At 42.5% G+C, this 23181-nt stretch overlaps 1 protein-coding gene across 2 annotated transcripts in view; it reads right to left on the reverse strand.

Annotated features, from left to right (window-relative positions):
* Positions 1 to 6594: 6594 nt before the first annotated feature.
* trrap (transformation/transcription domain-associated protein) overlaps positions 6595 to 23181 on the reverse strand; it is an 86032-nt gene continuing 69445 nt past the window's right edge. For both annotated transcript variants that reach the window (XM_029281565.2, XM_029281564.2), the window contains 8 exons: positions 22671 to 22876; positions 21439 to 21700; positions 14765 to 14990; positions 14343 to 14560; positions 13297 to 13481; positions 12390 to 12593; positions 9329 to 9523; positions 6595 to 7291 (listed from right to left, as the gene is read on the reverse strand). In XM_029281565.2, the coding sequence (XP_029137398.1) occupies positions 7007 to 7291; positions 9329 to 9523; positions 12390 to 12593; positions 13297 to 13481; positions 14343 to 14560; positions 14765 to 14990; positions 21439 to 21700; positions 22671 to 22876 (1781 nt within the window). In that variant the 3' untranslated portion in view covers positions 6595 to 7006. The remainder of the gene's footprint in view (positions 7292 to 9328; positions 9524 to 12389; positions 12594 to 13296; positions 13482 to 14342; positions 14561 to 14764; positions 14991 to 21438; positions 21701 to 22670; positions 22877 to 23181) is intronic.

The following is a 23181-nucleotide window of genomic DNA, read 5'->3' on the forward strand; positions in this document are numbered from 1 at the left end:
GGTAAAGACCTGTAGTTTATCGAGGTCATCAACTTGGTCAAACGATGGGGCAGCTGATGAACTCAAACATTATAAGAAGTTAAAAATCTGAGAAATGTTCCTTGTTGTCAAGCATAGTGTCTGAAGAAGTAACTTAGCAGTAGGTAATGAATATGCCATGGTTCTAAACTTTTCAATTTCTTTGGGGATATATTTATAACTCAACCATTTATAGTAATTTTCACTTCCTTTGTCACAAACCTACAGTAGTTTTAATGAAAGCCAAATCCTTGTGATTATAAAGATTTTTGGAGCTTTACAAGCTCATACAGAATTTAGAGATAACTTCGAGCTAAAACAGCTTCTGCATTACCTCCTTGTGGATTCAAATCCAAACCCTTTTTATCAGACTCTGACTTGCTGGTTGGGAGCCTTCTTGTTCTCCTCCAGCAGAAACATTGACCACAGGCAGCACATTTCCTGATCTGTATCCCCAAATCAATGTGTGCAGCGGGAGCAGAAAGGTTCACACACCCAGCTCTACCGCACAAGAATCGATTTCTGCAGCTCTGTGATGTGCTAAATACAGTTTGACATCAGGAATCGTGTGAACACCACTCAGCAAGCCGCTTGTGTGGTTAGAACAATGGTTGATTAAAGCAGGAAATAAGGCTCGACCTTAGTCAAGAGTAAGTGGAGAATGGAAAACCAGTGATTTTACATGATGTTCATTCAAAGGAACAAGGGAAGCTCAACACTAAAGTTTAAGAACTAAGTCGTCTGATAGTAGCAAAAAAGAATAAAATGTACTTATATTGAATATATTTCTGTAGTCACTGATCACTTTTGTGTTGTGTTGAAGCTGAAGCCTCAATGTATCTTCTCTGTGTGTAAAACATGTGGTATATAATAACAACATGTTACTCTAACACTTTTTACGGTATTTTACTGTTATTGCTAATTAGAGTAGGTACAGTGTAAAACAACAGTAAGATGCAGGCAAATGGAGCTGTGAGTAGTTCACTGTAATTGAACAGCTGAGGGTATTGTGTTGACTAGAATGTTTAAGGCATGTTTAAGGTACTCTGAGCCAATAGATCAAATAGCCTTTTGTCAATTATTGGGGAAAACATTTAGCTTCAAAATCGTGTATAAACAATGGGTATGTATTACACGTTTAAACCTGACAGTGTGAAAAAACACCCATACACACTTCATACACACTTCCACTAATATCACTTCAGCATAACAGTGCCAAGAGCACTACATAATTAATCACACTTTACTGCTTCACACTCCAGTAAGACCGACGCTGCCAACTGGTAATAGACAACAATGCAGAGGAAGGATGTGATTGTTGCAGATTCAAGATGACATCAATTGAGTTTGGCTCTGCAATACCACTTCAACTTTTCCCCCCTTTTATTCACCTGAAATGTTGCCCTACATTATGGATGCTTTGTCTAACTGTGTTATAGAGGTTAAAGGTTAACTGTGTTATAGAGGTTAAAGGGACGTTCTGTGTCAAAGTTTGCATGTTGTATATTTTAAATTAAGTTAATTTGAGACTACTGCCGGAAGTAAATAAATGAATCCAAGTGTAGTCTTAACAATGGACACATATACATTAGTGAAGATACAGTTAACTCTGAAGCCTCTGTATTACCTACAAAAGCAAACAAGACAGTCAGCAACAAGATTCAAACTGTGTAGTTATTATGAATGCTTTAAGTTGCCTACCTTTGGGGAGTTGCCACAGGAGTTGATTGAGAGAAGATACACCCTTTTCTTCTCACATTTTCCACAGCAAAGACTCACAGTCAGTGATGCGTTAGTAACGCCAAATCAGGATGAGATTTCTCTACAGAAAACACTACTTATATGTTAGGGACAAAAACAAGGAAGAGATGAGAGATTGGCTACTGCTATGTCCACAGTGGTGCCAAAACCAACACAAACTGAAAGTTCACCCAAAAAACGTTTTTCATGTAAAACTTAAAACAGCAAATATAGTCAATGTTAAGTATTACTTAAGCTGAAATACTGTAAATGAAAAATAGCTAGCCGTCATGTCATGGACAGCAAAATCTGAATACTGTCACCTCAAAGGTTTAAAAAAACAAACAAAGGCTCTTTGTCTTGTTTGGTGACTCCATGGAGAAACATGTATGTATGTTGCTCAGATGTGCACATTTTCATGTGACAAAACCTGTCTGTGTGTCGGCTCTCCAGCCTCTATCCTACGCTAAGCTAACCGGCTAACTCTCTGCTATGTTGTTTGATTAAGTAGACCTACTTTATGTGTTAGCATATAGGCTCTATAGACAAAATATATATTATATAATATTACACACATTAAGATTTTTTCTCAGTCCACTGCACAGCTCCTACATTGCACCTTTTGTACATTATGTTTTTTATTTTTTATATTTTACATTTTTAAAGTCTATTTTATATATTGTAATAGCTTCTTCTACTGTATTATTTAAGTTGTTGCTTGTTCTGCTTTATTTCCTTGTCCAAGTCAAATTCTTTGAATGTGTAAATGTACTTGTAATTCTGATTCTGATATATGTGTATGTATAAAAAAAACAAGTACAGTTTTACATGAAATAGACTCAGTAAAAAATAGAGTTTTGTTATGAGTTGGGCTGAATATCAGGTCATATTAAGTTTTGAAATTTTCAATTAATACTTTTCAATTTAAACAACTTTGTGCAAAATGTATCAGATTTTTTGGCCTCTATATGACAGGAAATGTGTGGACAAGGAGTCAACCAGTGCATCTGTGACCAGTGCAATGAGGATTCATTTTCATGGAGCGTCTGGTCTATCAACTGAGCTAAATCTGCGCCAGTGTATCAGTGCATATTTACATCAGCCTGCCAGTTGTTGATGTGCTGCTGCATCAAACTTCCAACAGAAAAAGAGTGACTTTGATGGCTTCCCATACTGCTGGGTATACAGCTTGGGCAATTAAAATCACAATGATAGATTTTTTTTTTCCGACAACAAGCTAATGAGCTCAACTCTTCTGAGTGAAAAGGCCATTAGAGGGTCCTGATGGGGCTCCTTCTCTGCGAAACAAAACAAATCTTCAGCTGCTTCATACGAGATGAGCTGCCTCTAAGACTACAGATCGACACACAATCGTTATTTGATTAACACTGTCTGTTTACACAAAGTTACAAAGAGACGTCTCCCCCTACTGCGATACATGTCTGATACAATGACATGTATAATTGGATTCTGGCTGTGAAAACAGGAAGGAGTTGATGGGCGTCCTGAATCTTGAATGATGAATCGTGAAAAGAGGAAAGAAGAGGATTATGCTGCTTGTAAAATATTATTTTTCTTGTGTCTCCTGTTACTTTTTATTACATTCTTGAGAAACATGACGGCTCAGTTGCCACACAAACCAAACAGACAGTTTCTGAAAAAGTCTCCCTCCTCCACTCCTCCCTTAAGCCCTTCCTCCTCCTCCTCCTCCTCCTCCTCCTCCTCGGGGGATGAGGATCATTGGAGGGGGAAGATTTCATCATCGGGTCCTGCCAGGATCTATTCCAGCTTTGGTGTGTCCTCCTGAGATCTGTGCTCTGTGCCAGGGCTGATGATGATCCAGGCTCTACACCTTCCACTCCCACCGGAGCACATCAATCACCTCCACTCCTCTCACATCATCGGAGCGGGAAAGGGGGGGGGGGGGGGGGGGGTTGGTGAAGACTTAGCCACAACTTTCAGTTATATCAGGAAGATCAGAAAAGGGCAAGAAGTTATGGGTTGGCTGTAGCTGTCGCTTCTACTCCTCTGCTATCTGTGATCAGGCGCACGGTGCAAAGACAAAAAACGTGGAAGGCCAGCTAAGGTGTGTCACATCATCATAGAGCGTGTGTGTGTTTGTGTGTCTTTATGGGAGTTCTGCTGTTCAGGTTTTTCTCGTAATCTCTCACAGATCAAGGCAAACACTTGAGACATGAAATGGATGTTTCAACAGAGGGCTTCCACTAATTCAGGCACTGAACGCACTGGATTTTTCCATCTAGCTAGGTCCTTGTACTTAACAATCTGATAGGTTCCTGGCCATATGGTTAGCCTAGCCTGCCCTGTCCACCTGGTTAATGTTGAAACTAGCATAACTGCTGCTGATCTCTAATCTCAGATTCTACATACAAATACAGAGTATGTAGGCAAATGACACAGACTGAGTCTTGTTTTTGTTTCGATTTATGGAGGGAATTTCATCGTCAAGTGAGCTTTGATTGTACAGAGGAATTGTTTTGTTTTTTTTAAAGCAAAAGAGGCATAACTCATCGGCCATATTGCAATCCTGGATTCCCATCAGCGATCACATGACCACACTTTTTTAATGAATTCCATATTAATGATATTTAATTAATCTATAAACATAGATGCATGCAAATGTAGCTACAAATCGACATAAAAGTTGTCAGTCAACTTTTCTTTACATCACAGACTTTTAAGTTTCACAACTCTAACTTATCGTTGATTTGATTATAATTTTGACCAAGAAAATTATCTCAAAATTGGCTTTTTTCATCTCACAGTTTCTACTTGGTGTATTAAATGAATGACCTTTCACCGTTGTGATATTTCCATTATCAAGCCAAAGTTCTTATCTAAATATTGTTGGGATGCTGGGAATTGACTTCCATACACAAGTGTGATGATAATAGGTTGTAAACACTGCATTGTCATCTTGGCCGTATGCCTAATGAGGACTCTGTATTTTTGAAGCGTTGCATTTTTTACAATGTAATTAAGTTTTGTGAGTTTTAATCAAGTGTGTGGATGTCTGCCAGTTGATTGCAACGTTTCCCCCTCCCCAGGCCTGCTCACAGGAATCGCTGGGCCCCTGAAAGGCCCATTAAATATGCTCTCCCCAGACATCATTTAGGCAACTGTTTTGGGCCCTTGGCCGGGAGGGCCATCAACGAGGTTAAAACTACAAAAACAAACAAAACATTCACACCATTTTCCCAAGAGATGCCTTGCCCCTCACAATGTGCTTTAAGTGAAAGGTGGTCTTTACAAAAATACCCTCAACATGTAATGCATTAGTTTAACAACAGTTAAATGATCACCTACTATTTTCTACACTATGTTTTGAATTAAGGTTTTTTTTAAGGAAAAAAAAAAAGACACAATTCTCCTATTCCAGCCTCTTAGTTGTGATTATCTCAGGTTTTTATATTCCTGTTTTAAAGTATACTGAATACTTTTTTTGGAACAGACATATGAAGTTGTGATAATGTCATTTTATAATTTTCTGACATTTGGATAGATCAAGGAAAAAGAACAGTATAAAATATTCTTCAGTTGCAGCACTACCTCAGAAGATGTCCTGAACTGAAAAAGCCTAAAATCCTTCAGGAGTAAGCTGACATGACTCACCTTTTCTCTCACATGAAAACTCATCAAACATCTCCACTCAAAGTAAAGAGAAATGTGAGATGGAATAACACAGCACTTCCTCTGTACCCTGCAGCCTCATGAAAAACAGGAACAAAAACAAAAGTAAATCCCTGAAACTACCGGTAGGTGTTTCAAGCTGAAAACGACCAGCTTCAGAGAACCTTTAAAAATAACTGTTATTTTCCTGAGCTGATCAGAGAGGAAGAGAGATGTCAGAGTCCGTTTGTAAACATGTTGGGAGGCAGAGTGTGTGTGTGTGTGGATCCTATAGAGGCGAAAGGAGATATAACCTTAGTTTATGAGTGCAGACGGGCTCTCTGACAGTGTGTGTAAGTCAAGCGAGGCCGCCCCACTCGCAGATCTACTGGCACACATTAATCAAACATCGGGGGAGCAGAGTAACACCTCGACATACCTCAGCAGGACTTTCTAACTGCAGGGAGGGAATGACCACGAGGTTATTGTACCTGCATGAGAAACAAAGACGGCAGACTCGACACTGCAGCGCCGCAATGCCTCTCCATAAACGACTTTTTAGCATCAGAGAACGGTTAGCGTGGGGTCTTTTCCCAGCGTGAGTTATTACTGCAATAATATCCAGGAGTGCATCCTTCAGGGTGATTATAGCTGTGACAGTGACGCAGTAGTTGTAAGACACAGATGGGGATTACTTTGCATTACTGCTGTTTTACAACTGCACAAAAGAGCAACTACTGTACAGAAAAAAAATTGTGAGCATTGCTGGAAGTCATTTTTATGATCTATTGGTCTTCATTGTCCTAATAAAAAGTGTGGAGGAAGAGTAAACACAGCGTTTGTATTATAAAAAGAGCATTTTATTAAAACAAAATGCTTATTTACAAGGCGGCAATAACAGTTTGGAAAAAAAGCACTGTACCTTTACAAAAAGGGGGGGGGGGGGGGGGATATGCAAACACAGCCGGCTCAGGAGTGACTGCAGCTGTGATGGCTGATTACAGCGTCTGAGGTCCCGGCAGTTAACACTTTGTGACATTAAAAACAGGCCTGATGGAAAAAGACAAAAAAGTCCCGCAAATGAAAACGGCATTAGAAAAAGTCTGACGTGTTTGTTTGTACAGCCCGGGTAGAAAGTGGGAAAAAGAAAAGAAAAGATCATCATCTGTTATTCATAGGATCACAGCATTTCTCATTGGGAAGGAGTTAAACAGAAACGACACATTTTCAAGTTTAAATATAAAGTTTAGGGGAGAAATTTGCTGATGAAATAAAGAAAAGCTTCACAATTAACAGAAACATTTCCCGTCTCTTAAATAAAATAAGAAAGCATAGGTGATTCTGACACATAAACACATCTTTGTACTGTCTTACTTACAGTCCCTGTTTAGTTAGAAAAATAAATACAAAAAGGTAGAAGTTGTGTTTTCATAGACATTCCATCAGTCCTGATATTAACTATAAACTGGTGAGCCCTGTTCCAAACTATGACTGTGAGAGTCTTTTGTTTCAGCTTGATTCCACTCACAAAACTGATTCAGTGTACTTTGATATAAAACAATCAAAAGACAAAAAAAATAAAACACTTCTCAGTCCGTCCTGGACCTTCATCCTCCTCTTAGAGCCAGGGGTGCCAGGCGGGGTCCATGCGGCAGAGGTTGTCCAGGCTGTTCGCTGCAGCCACCAGCGTGTTCACTTTACTCTCTCCGCCCTCAAACTGCGCCAGGTTGTGGAGGCGGGTCATGATGGCTGTGACGGCTTTCTGGACCAATGACACGAGCTGCTGGGAGTCCATGTTCTCTGGCTGGCCGGCGGGGGATAGAGGCATGGATGTGTCTTCCTGGGTCTTCTTGTGCCAGGCGATGATCTCGTCGCGAAGGACCGCCTTCAGGATGCCATCCACCTATCAGAGAGAGCGAGAGAGAGGAAGAGGAGATGCACATTTTAAAGCTAATGGAGTAGAAATATTTAAACTGAAACATTGAAGTCTTTGTAATAAACCAGATCCTATGAAGACTTTTTGTGGATAAAAACACAGGTGGGTCAAACTTTTGTAAGGATTGTTTTTGGTAAATGTTCACACCTTTCAGAAAAAGACTTCTATGACATCTTTTATTGTAGTAAAACAACTGAATGGAGGCAATATCTTACATATTGAGATGCCTCTTATTTGACATTTTATTGCATCCGTCTGAAGGTAATGTGTGTTTTTGTGCTGCTATTCTTTCCCCGGCTGTGTGAGAGTGTCCAGCAGTAGGAAAACCAGCAATGAAACGTGATAAAAGCGTCTGTTTATATAAACGCCGTTGCCAAATACAACAAAGCAATTAAGGCTGAGTCATCATCCTCGGGGGGGGAGCTCTCTGTTGTTAGCAGCTCATTATGGTGACACAAAACTAAAATACATAACCATGCAAACCATGACGGCACCTCAACACCAGCAATCATCACCTCACTAGGTACACACTGCTGCCCCCCCCCCCCCCTTCTTCTTCTTCCACAGAGTGTTTTGATTTTTGTGTTTTTGTCGTTTTCCCTGGAAATGTCAGCTCTCTGACCACACTGAGCCGTGGTCTCTGGAACTCGGCCTTCACAAGTTTTCATGGGCTTGTGTTGTTTTGTATCTTTAGCGCTCTTGCTGCCTCCACATCTGTCAAGACTTCAAGACTGAGTCAGAACTAAACATAAAGACAAAAAACGCCTGTCATTACTGCCTGTTGCAGATACACTTGTCCAGCCCTCGAGGCTGCCCGTGCTCTCACTGCTTGTTTTTGTTTGCTTGTGTGCCTTTGAGAACTTCCTCTGCGTTGTATCTGGAAGTTGAAGTGCTAAAGAATTTGTGGAGATTTTAGCAGCGGCTGAAGCATCCTCACTGATGCTGCCATGCTGAAAAATATTCTCCTTGAACCCGACCAACTCTGTGTCATATGACAAAACAAACAGTGTTGTCTCTGTTGGCCAAGTTTAAGCTGTTAATTGCTACACTGTGTTTTCACATCTTGCTACTAACTTTGTCTAAGCCGAGCAGGCAGCTTTCAGACGTTGTATCAGAGTTTTTGCTGAAAATAGAAGGCCGCTGCATCTGGCACCATGAGAGTGGTCAGTCACCCTAATGATCATCTGAAGGATGCTGCAACGCTTTGTAGAGCTGTGTTTTGTCAAAATGGGAGACTTTGTTCACTTCCGTCCATACTAATTAAAAAAAGAGAAAAAGCTGATTCAACATTGTCTTTATAAAGAAATTGCAATTTCCTTTTTATGTGTACATGCCATGTTAAACAAAACTCGATTTGACTCAGACTTTTTCCAGCCAGCCCGTTTGTGTGAAGTCGGGCTGAGTAGGCATTCTGGAAAATTCCCCGTGAGCTAGAGGGCAGGGGTGATGGCGTTAATTGTAAATGGCCTTGAGCTTGTATAGCACTTCTTCAAAGCTCATTTTACACCGCAGGTCACACATACACATTCACACACTGTTAACTAATCTCTTTCATTCACATTGACACGATGCTGACCAAGCAGTTGGAGCAACTTGGGGTTAAGTGTCTTCCCATAGGACACTTGGACATGTGACCTACACTACCACTAAGCCACAGCCGCCTCTATACTGGCGAGGTTTATAATACGTGACTGGTGCAACCTTCATGCTCATAATGAAGCTGGGTGAAATGTTTTCTACTTCCACTTTTTCATGTAGCATCACATGCTGTCGAAATGTCAACTATTTCTACGTCAACCTTTTTATGTCATGTCCTGCCTCCTCAGACCCCCCCCCCTCCCCCCTCCCCTCAGACAGAGAAAAGTCTCCTGCTGTGAAGATTTCAGGGGCAGCGTGTCTTTAAGTTTTCTAGAAATGTTCAGGAGTGCATGTAAGGAAGAAGGCCTTACTGGCCTGTATAATAACTCGTCATAATGGTTTTCATTTTCACAGCAGACACGTTACCTTAAAGTTCGGCTGTGCAAAGCATCGTGCCACCGCGATCATGGAGGCAGTGAGCGGCCCGGAGACGCCAATAGTTGTCAAAAACTCGGAGATGTTGGGTGTCAGGCGGAACGGAACGGGGCGATTGGCGTCCAGGTCTCCCGTGGCGTCGTTGATGTCAAAGCGGAAGTAGGAGACGTTCAGCTTTCCTGTGTCCTTAAAACAGAGAAAAGAAAAAAAGGTTAAGGTAAAGAACAAGACGGCTGAAATCAATTTGAAAGAAGTTTTTTTTTTTTTTTTTTTAATACAATAGTGAAAACAGTTCATTGTAGTGTTAGAACACAAAAAGAAGTCTTCTCTTCAAAGACTAAGAGCTACAAAACGAGCTCGCAGCAACAAAATGGCTGCAGTTATTGATCTGTGTGCCCCAGACGCCGTAACACTTCAAACTATCAGCAGCAGAACATCTATAATCCTCAATTCACTCCCGCTCCCCCTCTCCCTGCTCGCTAACTTAAATATATACAGCCATGTTTTCATCCATAAGCCTGCATTTATGTGCGAGAGGACTGCTACACGAGCAGCCATTCCAGGAAGATAAGCTCCCTTATATGAAAAGGTGAGCGGCTCTGACAGCTTTATAACAGAGCGTTTCATTCCAGCTCCTGTTCTCTCTCTCTCTTTCTGTCATTTGCTCCTCCAGGCCCCCGGTGGAGGGCCTGGAGGCAGCGGGCTGAGACACCAGCAAACCCCCCCAGGAGGCGCAGATAAGCCTGCACACAGTTGGCTGTGAAGGAAACACTCGGAATGCTAAATCAGCCAATCAGTAATGGCCGGCGATGGCTTCATTTTTGGGGGGCTGACGCAACAAAAGTGTCATCACATGCAGGGACGTCAGGTTTTGAAATGTGACTGTGGCAGATTTTATTTAATATTAAAGGAGATGAAGAATTCACCACTAAAGGACTATTCCATCATCATAAACCAGATATCTTTACATGGGTTAGCACATTGGTACATCGCTGACTTCTCTCATGTCTACTACACCCCCCCCCCCCCCCCCCCATGGTCTTAGCAGTCCGCTGATCAGCTGTGTCTTGTAGTCACTAAAACGAGCTCCCTCCCACATTAGAGTGGACCCCCCCCCCCCCCCCAGCTTTAAATCTTGTCTTCAAAGTTCTTCTTATTAGAGCTGTGTGGTCTCTTCCTGTGGTTATCATATTGATTACTATGTTTCTGTTTTTACAGGCTCATTATGCTGTATGTGTTTTTTACTGTTTTCTTTTTATTTCTGCTTTTTTTTATTTCACTGAGCAGCACTATACCTTGTTGTTTTTCAAAAAGTGCAATATGTGAAGTGGATTTGAGGAACTGCCCCTAATTAAATCTGTATTTCACTGGAATTTGCCTTAAATACTTAAATACTTAAATACTCCAGAATATAGAAAGTCTTTCTTTGGACCGTATTGTTTTCCTAAAACAGAGGAGGGACACAAAGCTGCTACAGGGCCTTTTAGAAGCAAAGTTTTTTTTTTTTTTTTTAAATCAATCGCTATTAAGTGGCTAAATCCAGCAGCAGCTACATTACAAGATTGATACGATTAGCTTTGTAAATATTTACGATGAAAAAGTTGACTAACTCCGTGAGGATCCATAAAGAGAAATTCTATCAAGTTTGGAATGAAAGGATGGAGGTTACAACTCCCATACGAGGTTCACCTGGTTTGACTGCACCGACTCATTCATTCTGCCTTCCCCCTCTTCTCAACAATAGAAAAGTCGAAGAGTCATCATGGAAGCTGCCCTGCTTCTAAAGTGGACATATGTCTTATATCTTATAGACTTATATCTTGTCTTATAGTTGCATCTTTATGGATGTGTGCTATGGGGGTTTGTAAGAAAAACTTTAGTACAAATGTTGACATTCAACCTAGCTTTATATGTTTTGTAATTGTGGGTATGATGAATTTAGACATTTATGTCTTCTTGGATTAGTCTGTGTGATGAAAATTACATATTACATTACATTTTTTATTTAAAAAAGGCTTTTTGTGCCTTTTTATTGTAGAAATAGGACAGTGGATAGAGTTAGAAAACAGGGAGAGAGAGTGGGGAACGACATGCGGGAATGGAGCCACAGGCGGGATTTGACCCTGGGCCGCCTGCTTGGAAGACTACAGCCCCCATGCACCTGCAAGTGAAGATGGAGGACTGAAGTTCTACAGGACTGAATTAGGACACACAAGCCCTGCAGATTCTAAGTCCTCTTTTCTTACATACTGTAGATATGTCAAAATATCCAAATGGCTTTGTTTGTTTGGGATAGCGCTTTCTTTCAGGATGTTGTTGAAAGAATCTAGTGAAGAAATAATCATAGCTTACTGGATGTCACAAAGTATCACACAGCTTTATTTGCACCTTGCCGGGGGAACTTATGGTCTCATCAAGGGCAGGCTGGGGCACAGGATGTTACAGCTGTGTGATGTCCTGTCCTTGCCCCCCCCCCCTCTTGTTTGTGTGTGTTTGTGTGTGTGTATGTACGCTCTCCGTACCGTAATCCTCCTGTGTCTAATGGGATCTGCCGAGTGGAACAGGCAGAGAGGGGGCTTAATACCAGTGCTTAGCTGCCCGGAGGAACGCCTGTCAGCAGAGGCCGATTAGGATCAGAGGGGAGGGGTGGCCGACTGACACAATCATCTTTAATAATGACTTTGAGAAAAGCCGTCTGCAGACCCTGAGCGCCGGATGCATGCGGGACGTGCGCACACACAAACACGGCCTCTTGAAATTGAAACGTCTTTGATAGCCGTTGAGTGAAGCGACTGAATATAATGTTGTGTCAAAACATTGACAGCTACTGGCTGACTGATAGGAGCAGCGTGAATGTCATGGGGGAGAACGGTAATTCATACGCCCTGATATGGAGAGGGTAATGGTGATCTCTTAATGCATCTATGAGAGTGTATATCTATTGAATTAGCCCTCGTCAAATGGATCCCACTCGCCCTTGACAGCAGTTCGACATGTCTCTGGGTGTATGTGTGTGTGTGTGTGTGTGTGTGTTTGTATGTGTGTCCTCTACCTGTGCGATCTGCAGCATCTCAGGGTTCAGCCGGTTGAGGTGGAGCATGAACTCGGCCAGGCCGATGAGGGCCAGCTGGATGGTGAACATCTTCCTGAAGGTCCAGTAATCTGTGGCGTTGGGGAAGGTGTGGAGAGCCCACTCCTTCAGCATGCTGCGAGGAACCATGTTGCCCTGCACCTCCTTCAGGATGTCCCGCAGCACCTGGTGGTAAACAGAGGGTCAGCAAGTTAGCTTAAGGCCTCAGACAATCATTGATCAGACTCATCAACAAACGCACGTCAAGCTTCAGTATTGAAGAATCTTAGTACTTAGACTCTACATGAGTTGATGTTGAACAATTGTAAAAATGGACATCTATCGTAGACAAGGAAAATATTTCTTAACCCCAAAAAGCCTTGATGAAACAAATTGCTCTGCTGCAACTAAATCATAAAGTCAAAACCTTGGCATTGCTTATTTTTTATGGAGTATTTGGGTTAAATAAAATAAAAGCTAGCCACTAATACAGCATAACCAATTTCAGAAAATATCTATAATCTGTCCTTTTTTTTTTAAACAACAACACAAAGAATGGAACTTAAGAAAGAAAACAGAAAATCCATGAATCACCAAATGAGGTCAAAATCTTCAGAATTAATTTAATAATTATTATTTTTTTTTTCAGGTTTTATTCTCATAATTTGAACTACATAAAAACAGATCAAATGGTCTAAAGGAAAAGCACTGTAACAAAACTAAATTAACAAGCAATTCCTAAGCTCATATAAAATGAAAGTTTTATCACAGGACAGCTGCCTACACTTCTGTTACAGAGATGCATCTAAATTCATAGCGTTTAAAGGAAGCTGTACTACGCCCCGACTTTGTGGTTTGTGTTTGTCGGTTCCTATGATCGTCTTAGTACCTGGTGGCTGGCCTGTGTGCCTCTGGCCTGCACTGTGGCCAGACGGTCGTAATATCTGGAAATGGGGTTGTCATGTTCGATGCCCTTCTTGGCGCAGCGTTGTTTGTAAATTTCCACCAGCGACAAAGATGAAGGGTTGTCCTCCACCAGCCGCATCTGAGGCGACACTGCCACCACTCGGGGCACTGTAGAGATGGAGGGAGTGGGAGGAGGGGGGGAAAAAGGAAAGGACACAGGTGGGGAGGAATAAGAAGGAGGAAAGCCAGACAGGAAGAAGAAAAAAAAGTGGTAAACAACCATGTGAATAAAACGCAAACTGTAAACATATGGCTGCACTTGCAAGCAAACAGTCCCTGCTTTACCACAGTGTAAAACCGCACATCCAAACCTACAACTAAAATACCCCAGAGGAAGGAAACAGCTGCAGTGAAGGCGTGCCACCGCTCAACACCAAGCAGGGTCAGCAGAGGTAACAAAGGCTGCACATGAGTCTAAACATTTACATAGACTGGCACCCCAAAACCTAATCAATACCAGCCTTTCCAGTGAGGAGGGAAATGGGTTGGAAGGGACTGTTGAAATCCCCATCCATATTTCCCCTTAAACAAACCAATCAAGTGTATAAATGGAGAGTGGGCAAAACATCTGGGTGGAGGAAAACCACGAGGGGACGACAGGGGAGGAAACAGCGCATGAAAGGGAATTGAAATCGTGTCTGTGTGTGTGTGTGTGTGTGTGTGTGTGACTTAGAGAGAATAAAAAGAAGATGGTTACTGTTGCCGGTGTGAGGAATCAGAGCAGAGAGAACAGATCTGTGTAAACATTTGCAAGTAAAATAGAATACGGCAGACTTTCCTAATCTCTTCAACAACACAACAACAAAAACCAACAAACTTGTGTGATAAAATATTATATAATAAAATATTATATAATAATATATATAAGTTTATATATATATATATATAAGTTTTTTTTTAAAGTTTTTTCCTAGGGAGATGTTCTCCCTTATACACACAAGCTCCCACTTCTTCTCTCCCTGCTCCTACCGGTGAAGAAGAGGTGTCTCTTGGTGGTCTCCTTCCTCTTCTCAAGGCAGGGATTGAGGAGGCGGAGCAGCTGCAGGACCCTCTCCTCCCGTCGTGACTCGGTCAGACAGGCGTCGTTCATCACCAGGTAAGGGTAGATCTTGCCGTTGTGGCCCCGGATGTACAGGCGCCGCGCCGCTGTGTTGTGTTTCTGAACGATTTCCACCCTCGGCATGAACCTGGAGAGACACACAGAGTATGAAGTTGTGAGCTTATGTGGGAGGGAAAGATATGTGAGCAACACTCCCCTGTGTGATTCCATTCTCCTGTAATCCCATCAATCCAGTCTATCACAGTCAGAACTTTGAAGTCTTTGCATCATGATTTGTTTTTTTAATACCTTCTGTACATGAGGCCAAGTTATGACAAGACGATTCCTTTACCTTGCAATTTTGATGTAATAGTGCGTAGGTTTGGGCATGAGGAACTCCCCGGGGATCTCCACCTCTGCCGTCTGTGCTGAGAAGTTGCTGAGGAAGCGACACTTCTCCTCGATGAGGAAGAACTTGGGCAGCTGTTTGGTCTTGGCCTCCAGGATCTTGATCCACTTCTTCAGCTTGGAGATGAGATTGTGGAGCTTCATGGAGCCTGGCACACTGAAGTCAAAGTCTGGTCGGGGAAAAGGGAGTCATTGTTACAATTATTATTTAAATAGATCTACATTTTTCATTTATTGAAAAATGATTTTCTCTTTTCTGTTTTCATCTATTTTTTTCCAAAAAGAGATGAAAATGTTAAAGAACACAAGTTCTGACCAAAGACTGTATATAAAAAAAATGGATGACAGCTCAACAGAAGTGAAGTCAAAACATTTGGCTTCACTTACGACTTGCTGCAGAAAAGGTCATAAGCCCCGCCTCCTCTAAATTAACAGATAAGACATGAGTCAAACTACAGAATCTGAATGTATTTTATCTCAAAAATAGTTTGTGTCATCATAATTTGTTCTTATCTGAATTATGCTGGACTGTTCACTCTTCTGAGGACTTTCATTTTTAAATAATTATTTGATTCTAAATAAAAATGTTAAATGGCAGGATTGACAGCTCTGTTTTAGCAGAGACGAGGAGGAACAGCGAGAAGGAAACATAACGAGCACGAACACAAAAGTCATTGAACTTTCCATAATCGTGAGTAACTGATGAAAACTGACTGAAGAATCTGTTCAGTTGTGGACGGTACTGACATAAGTTAAGAGTTAGAGGAAGGGACTGGACATCAGTATCGCAGCTTCTCAAACTCTATGTCTACTATATTGTGTCAGTGCCCGTCTTTGGGGATGTTTTGGAGGAGGTGGAACCTCATCATCTATCTGTATATACAGTCATTTCAATGTATAAATTGAATAAGAGAGGCTTGGTTGACAGAGGACAACAAATAAAATCCAAAAGTGATCCAAAAGCTGCTAGAAGAAATCCTCAGGGGCTGAGAAAGTCTTGTTTAGGATTTACTGTGTTACACTTCAACCTCCTAAATCAACTTCCTCAAAATGCCCTTCAGCAAGACACTAACCCCCCAGATGTGTTCCAGTGGAGCTGCCCTCAGCCGCCTACAGTACAAGACTGTAACATCGTGTGCAGCTCCCATGTGTGAACGCAACCTCTGACCTCCTGCTGCTATATACTCGCTCACTTGAGCTCTAAATATGTCTCGAAGTGACCTCATAAATAAAAGACTGTCTATACTTTATAGAAGTTTAAAGTACAATGGAAGCTGCAAACAAAAAAATAAGTCTCAAACATGATTAAAAAAAAACAGAACAGGAATAAATAGATGAGGGAGAACTTTTGAGATATTTGGTTGAATGACATTTCAATGCAAACTTTATAGGGCCCCTTACGGAACCAAAAAACGGTTAAGATTAATTAAAGAGAGATCTGGGTGTTTACTTTGCTGTTATTTACACAGTAACATGAACTGAGAGCACCTTGTATTTCACAGTGAAGGCTCGAGGCAGAGCGGTGCTGGCTACACAAAACTTACATCTGGGAAAAGTCCATTCTAAATATTGTGTCGGGCCGCTCCACTCCAGCGGCGTGCTGCCTTGCTGGAGGGGGAAACTTCATGGGTAAGTTATTCATGGCAGGCCGGCAGCACAAGGGGAACTGTTTGCTCTATCGACTTAAAACTCCCTGGTGGAGGCTGGGAGCTGATTAAATTAGAGCTACAGAAATTAGAGTCTTAAAGTATTAAATTCCTGTTTCAAGTCACAACTCATATTGCACAGAACATATTGTGATGAGCTGCGGCAATAAGGACGGAAAGAGGGGGGAAAGTGAGCCAGGCAAGGTTTTCCATTTTAGACTAAAGCCCCCAGGACAACACAAATGCTAACACACACACACACACATCTACCTCTCCTATTTCAGTACACCCTGTTTGAGCAGCCTCTTATAATGAATCCATGAAACTGCAAGGCCTTGCCATTTCAGACCCGTTCAATCTCCCCCAGAGTGAGACCTCCTAATACTTTAAATAAGCCCTTTAAAACAGCCAATGTTCTTTTCGGAGAGGCCCTATTTCGCCATCCGTCTGCCTGCAATTCACCTGCCTCGATAGCACGGGGGCTAAATTGAAACAGTCCTGAGGAATTGCAACGCGACAACAATTCAGCGCCATAAAAGTGTATAATGCTTAGAAATAGAAAAAAGCAGGACGTGCTACACTCCTTCGAGGCAATGTAGCAATAAAGTAATATAATTCAATCTTTAGTGGATGCAACACATTTTACCTGCCGAAATCTGGAGACAGCTGTACATATTAAGGAGGTCTTACATTTCTACAACTTAAAATATCTCCATTTAGAAACACAAGAATGAATATTAAAACACATAGGGCACAGACTCCCCACCAATATTTCTACCTGTTTTGAGTTCTATTTATAAGTGGCACTTCGCCAATCAGATAATTGTAAGACCCTTAAATGTGTGACATCATTAAACCTGCAGACATTTTCTGACAGGGGAGCTCTGCGGTGAGAGTGCTATACTGCCAGTAAGACCAGAAGACAGTTATTCTCTGTCCCCTCTGACCTCATCTTTGACCCCTTCTCTGCAAGCGAGCAGGGGGAAAGGATGCTCAGAGAAGGAGTGTGATGTGGAGAGAAGCCAGGTTGCTCAATGGCCTGAGTGCAGAAACCCAGGCAGGTATTCTGCTCTGACAGACCGCAGCAGAGGATCAGCGCTGCTGCACCAAATGACGGATCCAGACTGGAGAGGTGGGCAAACCTCTGTGTATTGAGCCCATCATTCCCTCATGACTCAGTTTGGGGTTGCATGGCTGTGTGTGTGTGGTGGCATGCAGTCGACTTGACTTCATTTGATTGGTTCGGTGAACTTTTGAGCGGTTCAGAAGTCTTCACAGCAGTGTGTTTGGAGGTTAGAGGGCTTTCTGACATTTTAAGCGTGTGACTGTCGACTAACTGAGGGTACATAGGGGCTAAGCCAAATTGCTATACAGAATTATATTGAGTTACATTTGGCTGTGCTAAATCATTTTTAGCTTGACAAATGACTGTTGAAAAGGCACAGAATTGAAAAGCCCGGAAACTTGTGCATTTTTGTTTTTTTCAGAAAGCTCTTCTGACAAAAGTCTCTGGAACAGATCCACTGCTAAAACAGTAACTCATGCAAATAGCAGTCGCAGTAATTGGATTTGAATGCCTCCCTGCTGCCAAATGTTATATGTGCACACATAAACCCATATTTTCCGGCCCACAAACCCTGTGAAAGCGAGTGAGCCACTAACGCGGTGTGGGGAATGGGAGCTTGGCTGCTCAGCAGCTCTGTAAACCCTGTTTGTTCCGCTCTGGAAGCCTTGTGTGGTTTTTGGTCTCTGTTGCCCCTGCTCCCACATCGTTTGTGGGACAGCTGGGTAGTGATGGTCGGCGGGCTCCCTGCGAGGCAGAAGCCCCGGTGACGCCTGGCCGCATGAGCACAGCTGGCACGGCAACATCTGGTAAGATTCATCAGCTCTCGCCTGGAGTCATGCTTGCTTTGTTTGTGTTGTTCAATCAGTCAGTACGCGTGCCGTTCTAATGCGTTTGCTTTCGATCACACCTGCCTCATGTTTTCTCTCAGGCTCTCATTTCTATTGTTTTCTCGTCGCTAATTTCCTCTCTTCAATCTTTAATGCTCCTGCCTGTCAGTGTCTACAACCATCAGCTCTGGCTCACCCTTATTACAGCTCTTTTCTCTATAAATCAGGTGATCATTTTATCTCTTTTCTTCTCATTCACTCGCTGCCCTTGTCCTCCTCTAACCCAGGGGCAAACACATTAGCTCTACTGGCCACTCTCAGGAGCAGTGGAGGGGAAAAGCAAAGGAGAGACTGAAGAGCCGAGGGGGTTTGTGGGTTGGGGGGCAGAGAGGGAGGAGCTGCTGCGTGGAAATGTAATAAAAAAGCCGAGACCTGGCCGTTTTCAGTGAACGTGTGTGTTGTAAGTCTGTGGGAGTAAAAAAACCAGTCCGCAAAGAGGTTTTTTTTTTTGGTTGTAAAAGCTGGGAGCTGTGGGAGCTGCAGACAGCAGTTGTTTAAACTGGATCCAACAAACTGCGGTTCACCTCCCTTATGCAATGAAGGAAATCAGACACGTGGCTCCCAAAAACAAGGGGATGATTGTTTCTGAGAAAAAAATGTCTCAGAGGGGGGCCTTGGCTAAACCAGACCTGCACCTGTCCTGCTGCATTCCACAGCTTGTGTTTAAATCTGAACACAGGCCAACATGACCCCCCCGGCTTTTTCTACAAGCATGCACAAGGAAATCACAGAAGTTTGACTCTGAAATGCTTCAATCTAAATCTGAGGATGGGTGAAAGATGTTCATTGTTGCAGAGTGTCTCCATCTCCTGATCTTTGATGCAACATCGGTTTTCTACATGGAAGAATCTAGATTGGTGAAGTGAAGCATGACCCATGCTACCAATGACTCATTTCACAGAATTCAAGATAAAAAAGCAGTCAATTTTATTTATTTTTGGCTCAGCTTTTTCCCTCTGCTGGGGATGAGAAAATCAGGTCAGCAGAGTCAGTGACCACATACTTTAATCGAAGAGCCTTTCCTGATTTCATTGGACTTTATTGATTCTCTTATCGTCTTATTGTGATTTTATGAGATTTGTTGATTTTTATTCCAGAGGGTCTTCTGAGGCAACACATGACGTAAAAAGAACAAAGCGGGAGTGGTGGATGAAGCATGACAGTCCGCTATACAACGCTATAATAAGGGCGTTTTCCTTCAAATCAATGCTGTGTGTAATTTGACAGAGTGGAGTGGAGGAGAACAAACTGGCAAACAGAAAACACAATGCAGCCGTGCACGCTGCACAGAGATCGTACCGGTCGCTTATATAGAGTCTGTGGTCGTACACCGATCAGAAAACTTCTAGAGTGCTGGCAGGAGAGACTCTAGGATAAAGTCTGAGTGAAAAATGTGTCTGTTTGGGTTTACACATGCAACTCACCCCGAAAACCTAAGGAGTACTTAAGTTTTGCCCATGTGTGAAAACAAACCTTTAATGCTCTCAATGGAAGAGGTAACCACCATCAAGTAAAAAATGGACATACCGTAAGTCATACCAGTTCTACATTAAAAACCACACGGGCAAACAATCTGATTTGTTGCATTATCTCATCATGATGAACTGAATTAACAAACATGGATAAAGACAGTTAATATTGGTCATTAGACTCTCTAGAGAATATTTTCCCCTAAAATAAGAACAAAACTACTCTGGAATTATTTCAGAATACCTTACAATGACACAGAGGAAATAAGTGTTTCATTTAGCACAGTAGTGTAAGCAGCAGTATAGACTTAAAGAGGCCTTCCTCTCCAGTATTTATGAGCTATATTATTTATTCACTTTTTGAACAGCGCCATGTAAACAACACTAGGCTCCCTGACAAAGAGGATAAAACTGAGGGTGCAACCTTCATCTCGACCACAATAAAAAAGCACTTGACTGGTGGCGGCAGGTACTTAGCTTAAGTGGGGGGAACACTCCATTTACATTTCAATATGAAATGGCCAAAGTTAGCCAGTGCAAATATGGTGGGTGTTATCTCACTCAAGCTCTAGTGCACTGAAGTCAATTAAACCTGCGTTGAGAATCCATTTCATACTGACACTGAGAGCCGCCAACAAATTGAATAATTACATCACAGCAGCACTTAAAGACATGCATTGTAACCAAGAATGTTTTGCAGACTTTTTAAAGCTCTCGCAGACGCGGACCAGAACTTTTAGAAGAGTTCAGAGTCCCATAGTCTCAGCTGAGGCAAGAGCACTCGAGAGTCGTTTGCTGTATTTCACCAAAGTTAGAAAAAGTTTGCAGAACATCGATGATGCAGCTTAGGTTTGTGATGTAACTAACCTTCATGGAGTCGAAACAAGTGTAGACATGTGCACTGTACTCACAGTGAAATAAAGACAGTAACAGACTCACAAGTGTATTTCTGACCTAAGTGACCCCTACTTGAAATCACATGTGGTTGGAAACCTATTAGCAACACCATGCAGATATAAAGTGACGGGTTAAATGTACGGCTACAGAGGCTGGACTCATCATTTAAAGCAATGTAGACACACTGCAGCACACATGCTGCCCTCGTTTACTGAGACTCATTTCAAGTAGTGTAGAAACACTGCAGCACACACGCTGCCCTTGTTTACTGAGAGGTGGCCGATGTGTGATGTGGGGCTTGAGGGGGGGGAAAGGTAGGAGGTGTTGCTGGCTTTGCAATTGTCGCACCTCGTCAAATAGTTAAAAATAAAAAATAAAAAGGTTTGAAGGTTGAAAACATATGCTTCACATTCAGCGTCTCCTCAAACTCTGAAGTGTTATGTTAAAGTTACAGAAAGGTACAGCAGCCATGCTAAATGTTAACATGGCTGGCAGCCACAAAACTGAGGTGAACAAACAAGTAAGTTGAAAAAGTAAACACAAGAACGACCTCAAAATGAAAGGGTAATTCATGGCTTGTTTTTCTGTCTGTTCTGTATGTTTCTGTGTCTGTAAAACCACATGTGTGTATATTTTCCAAAGCAAAAACCAACCTGTTGTGAACTGTCCCTTCATCTTCTGGAAAACGGGGTCCTGCGCTGTGGCCTGGGCTCGACGGGCTAGAGACTCCGAGGCAGCGCTGGAGAACATGGTGGAAACATTGGAGACGTTCTCCAAGCCGACGCCGAAGGTGCTAACCAGCTTCTTGACAAAGTTCAGTGTGTGCGGTGTGATCTTGGCGTCGGAAACTGCTCCGCTCTTCTCAAAAGCCACCGAGTAGCACTTAGCCAGGCCCTGCTGGAGCTGTCTCAAGACCTGCGAGGAGGGAGGGAGAAGTTAAGTCTGAGGATGATACTTGTGTCCTTAGACAACATTTTTCCTTCAAACAGAATCATTTTTATTTTGACGTTTGTCAAGTTTCTGACAAATTGACAATCCTTTGTGAGTCGAAGTCCTGGATGAAAACGCAACTAACAAGCAGAGACGAGCAGATTTCTTCTGGAACAAAAGGTAGAGCCATTTGATGTCGCACAAAATGCCGAAAGCAGTGGAGCTTGGGGAAGGTGATGATGGCGTAAGCATGCTTCTGCACCTGCTTGCCCCCGCGGAATGAAGCATCAGGCCTGCAGCTGCTACAGAGTTCCCCGAACCATCACAGATAATCACACAGACGCGCACACACATCAACAAACTTCCAGCCCTAAATCCCTCGCCCCATTCTACACGCTGGCTGCACCCATCCATCACCTGTCGCGCTCTGCTGCCTCTGTCTGCCAGCGCTCTCTCCACCCACAGACTAGATACCGACGGGTCGACGCTGCCTAGCACGGCGAAAAACAATTTGTAGCAGCACAGAGTTTAGTTTGGACGATTGTTGCAAGCCAACATCAGGGACTGTCTTAAGCTAGAGGAAAGAATGCGTCTGGCTAAAGAGGTGACTGAAGACTATATACGTTTTGAGGAGGGAAATCAAATTTAAACAATCAATCGAACAGGTTTATGGTAACACACCTGTTCAATGAGAGCTTATTTGTAGACAAGTCAGGACAACACCTCAGACTAAACAGATGTGTCAGCCCACCAGAGAGACAGGATGCGCCAAACTGTGGTCATCTGGCTGACCAGGTGGCGTGACACACATATACACAAGATGTACACATTAACTTGTTTTCAAACTCATACTAGAAGCAGCTGACTTGTTTTTTAAATCACTTTAACAACTAAAAACATGTACAAAAAGTCAGACAAAAAAACAAACAAAAAAAGCATCTTTTGTTCTTCTCACCTCTTCATGCCAGTTCTCCCTGAACCACACCATCTGGTCCACGATGCCCTCCAGGGAGGAGAGCAGGGTCGGGTGGAGCTCCCGCTGCATGTGCATGATCCGGCTGCAGCGCCACATTGGGGCGGTGGCCCGGATAGGCCCCGGGTCAGAGGCGCCCGAGTGAGGCTGGGCCCCGACTGAGGTGGGCTGCTGTTGTCCAGATGCATCTGAAGAGGAGAATAAAGGAAGAAAAGATGAGAGACAAAAAAAAATCTAAATCAGAGAGTAACCAAAAGCAAAAAAGCAAACAAAAGAAAATGCAACATTTTCAGTTTTTAGATGTAAAAAAGTGGAAAAATCAATCAATCTGCAGACCAGGGTAAGAAGGGAAAGGTTTTGTTACAGAGAATATCTCCCATGCTTCAACACAATTTATCCTCCTAAACACACCTTTAGATTTATTAATTTAGCATGGGAGGAGTAAAACAAGCTTTTTTCTTAAAGTTCAAAGAGTAGTTAAGAGGCAAAGCAC

This window comes from Labrus bergylta, chromosome 21 (assembly GCF_963930695.1).
Source record: "Labrus bergylta chromosome 21, fLabBer1.1, whole genome shotgun sequence".
In the NCBI taxonomy this organism is placed as follows: Eukaryota; Metazoa; Chordata; class Actinopteri; order Labriformes; family Labridae; genus Labrus; species Labrus bergylta.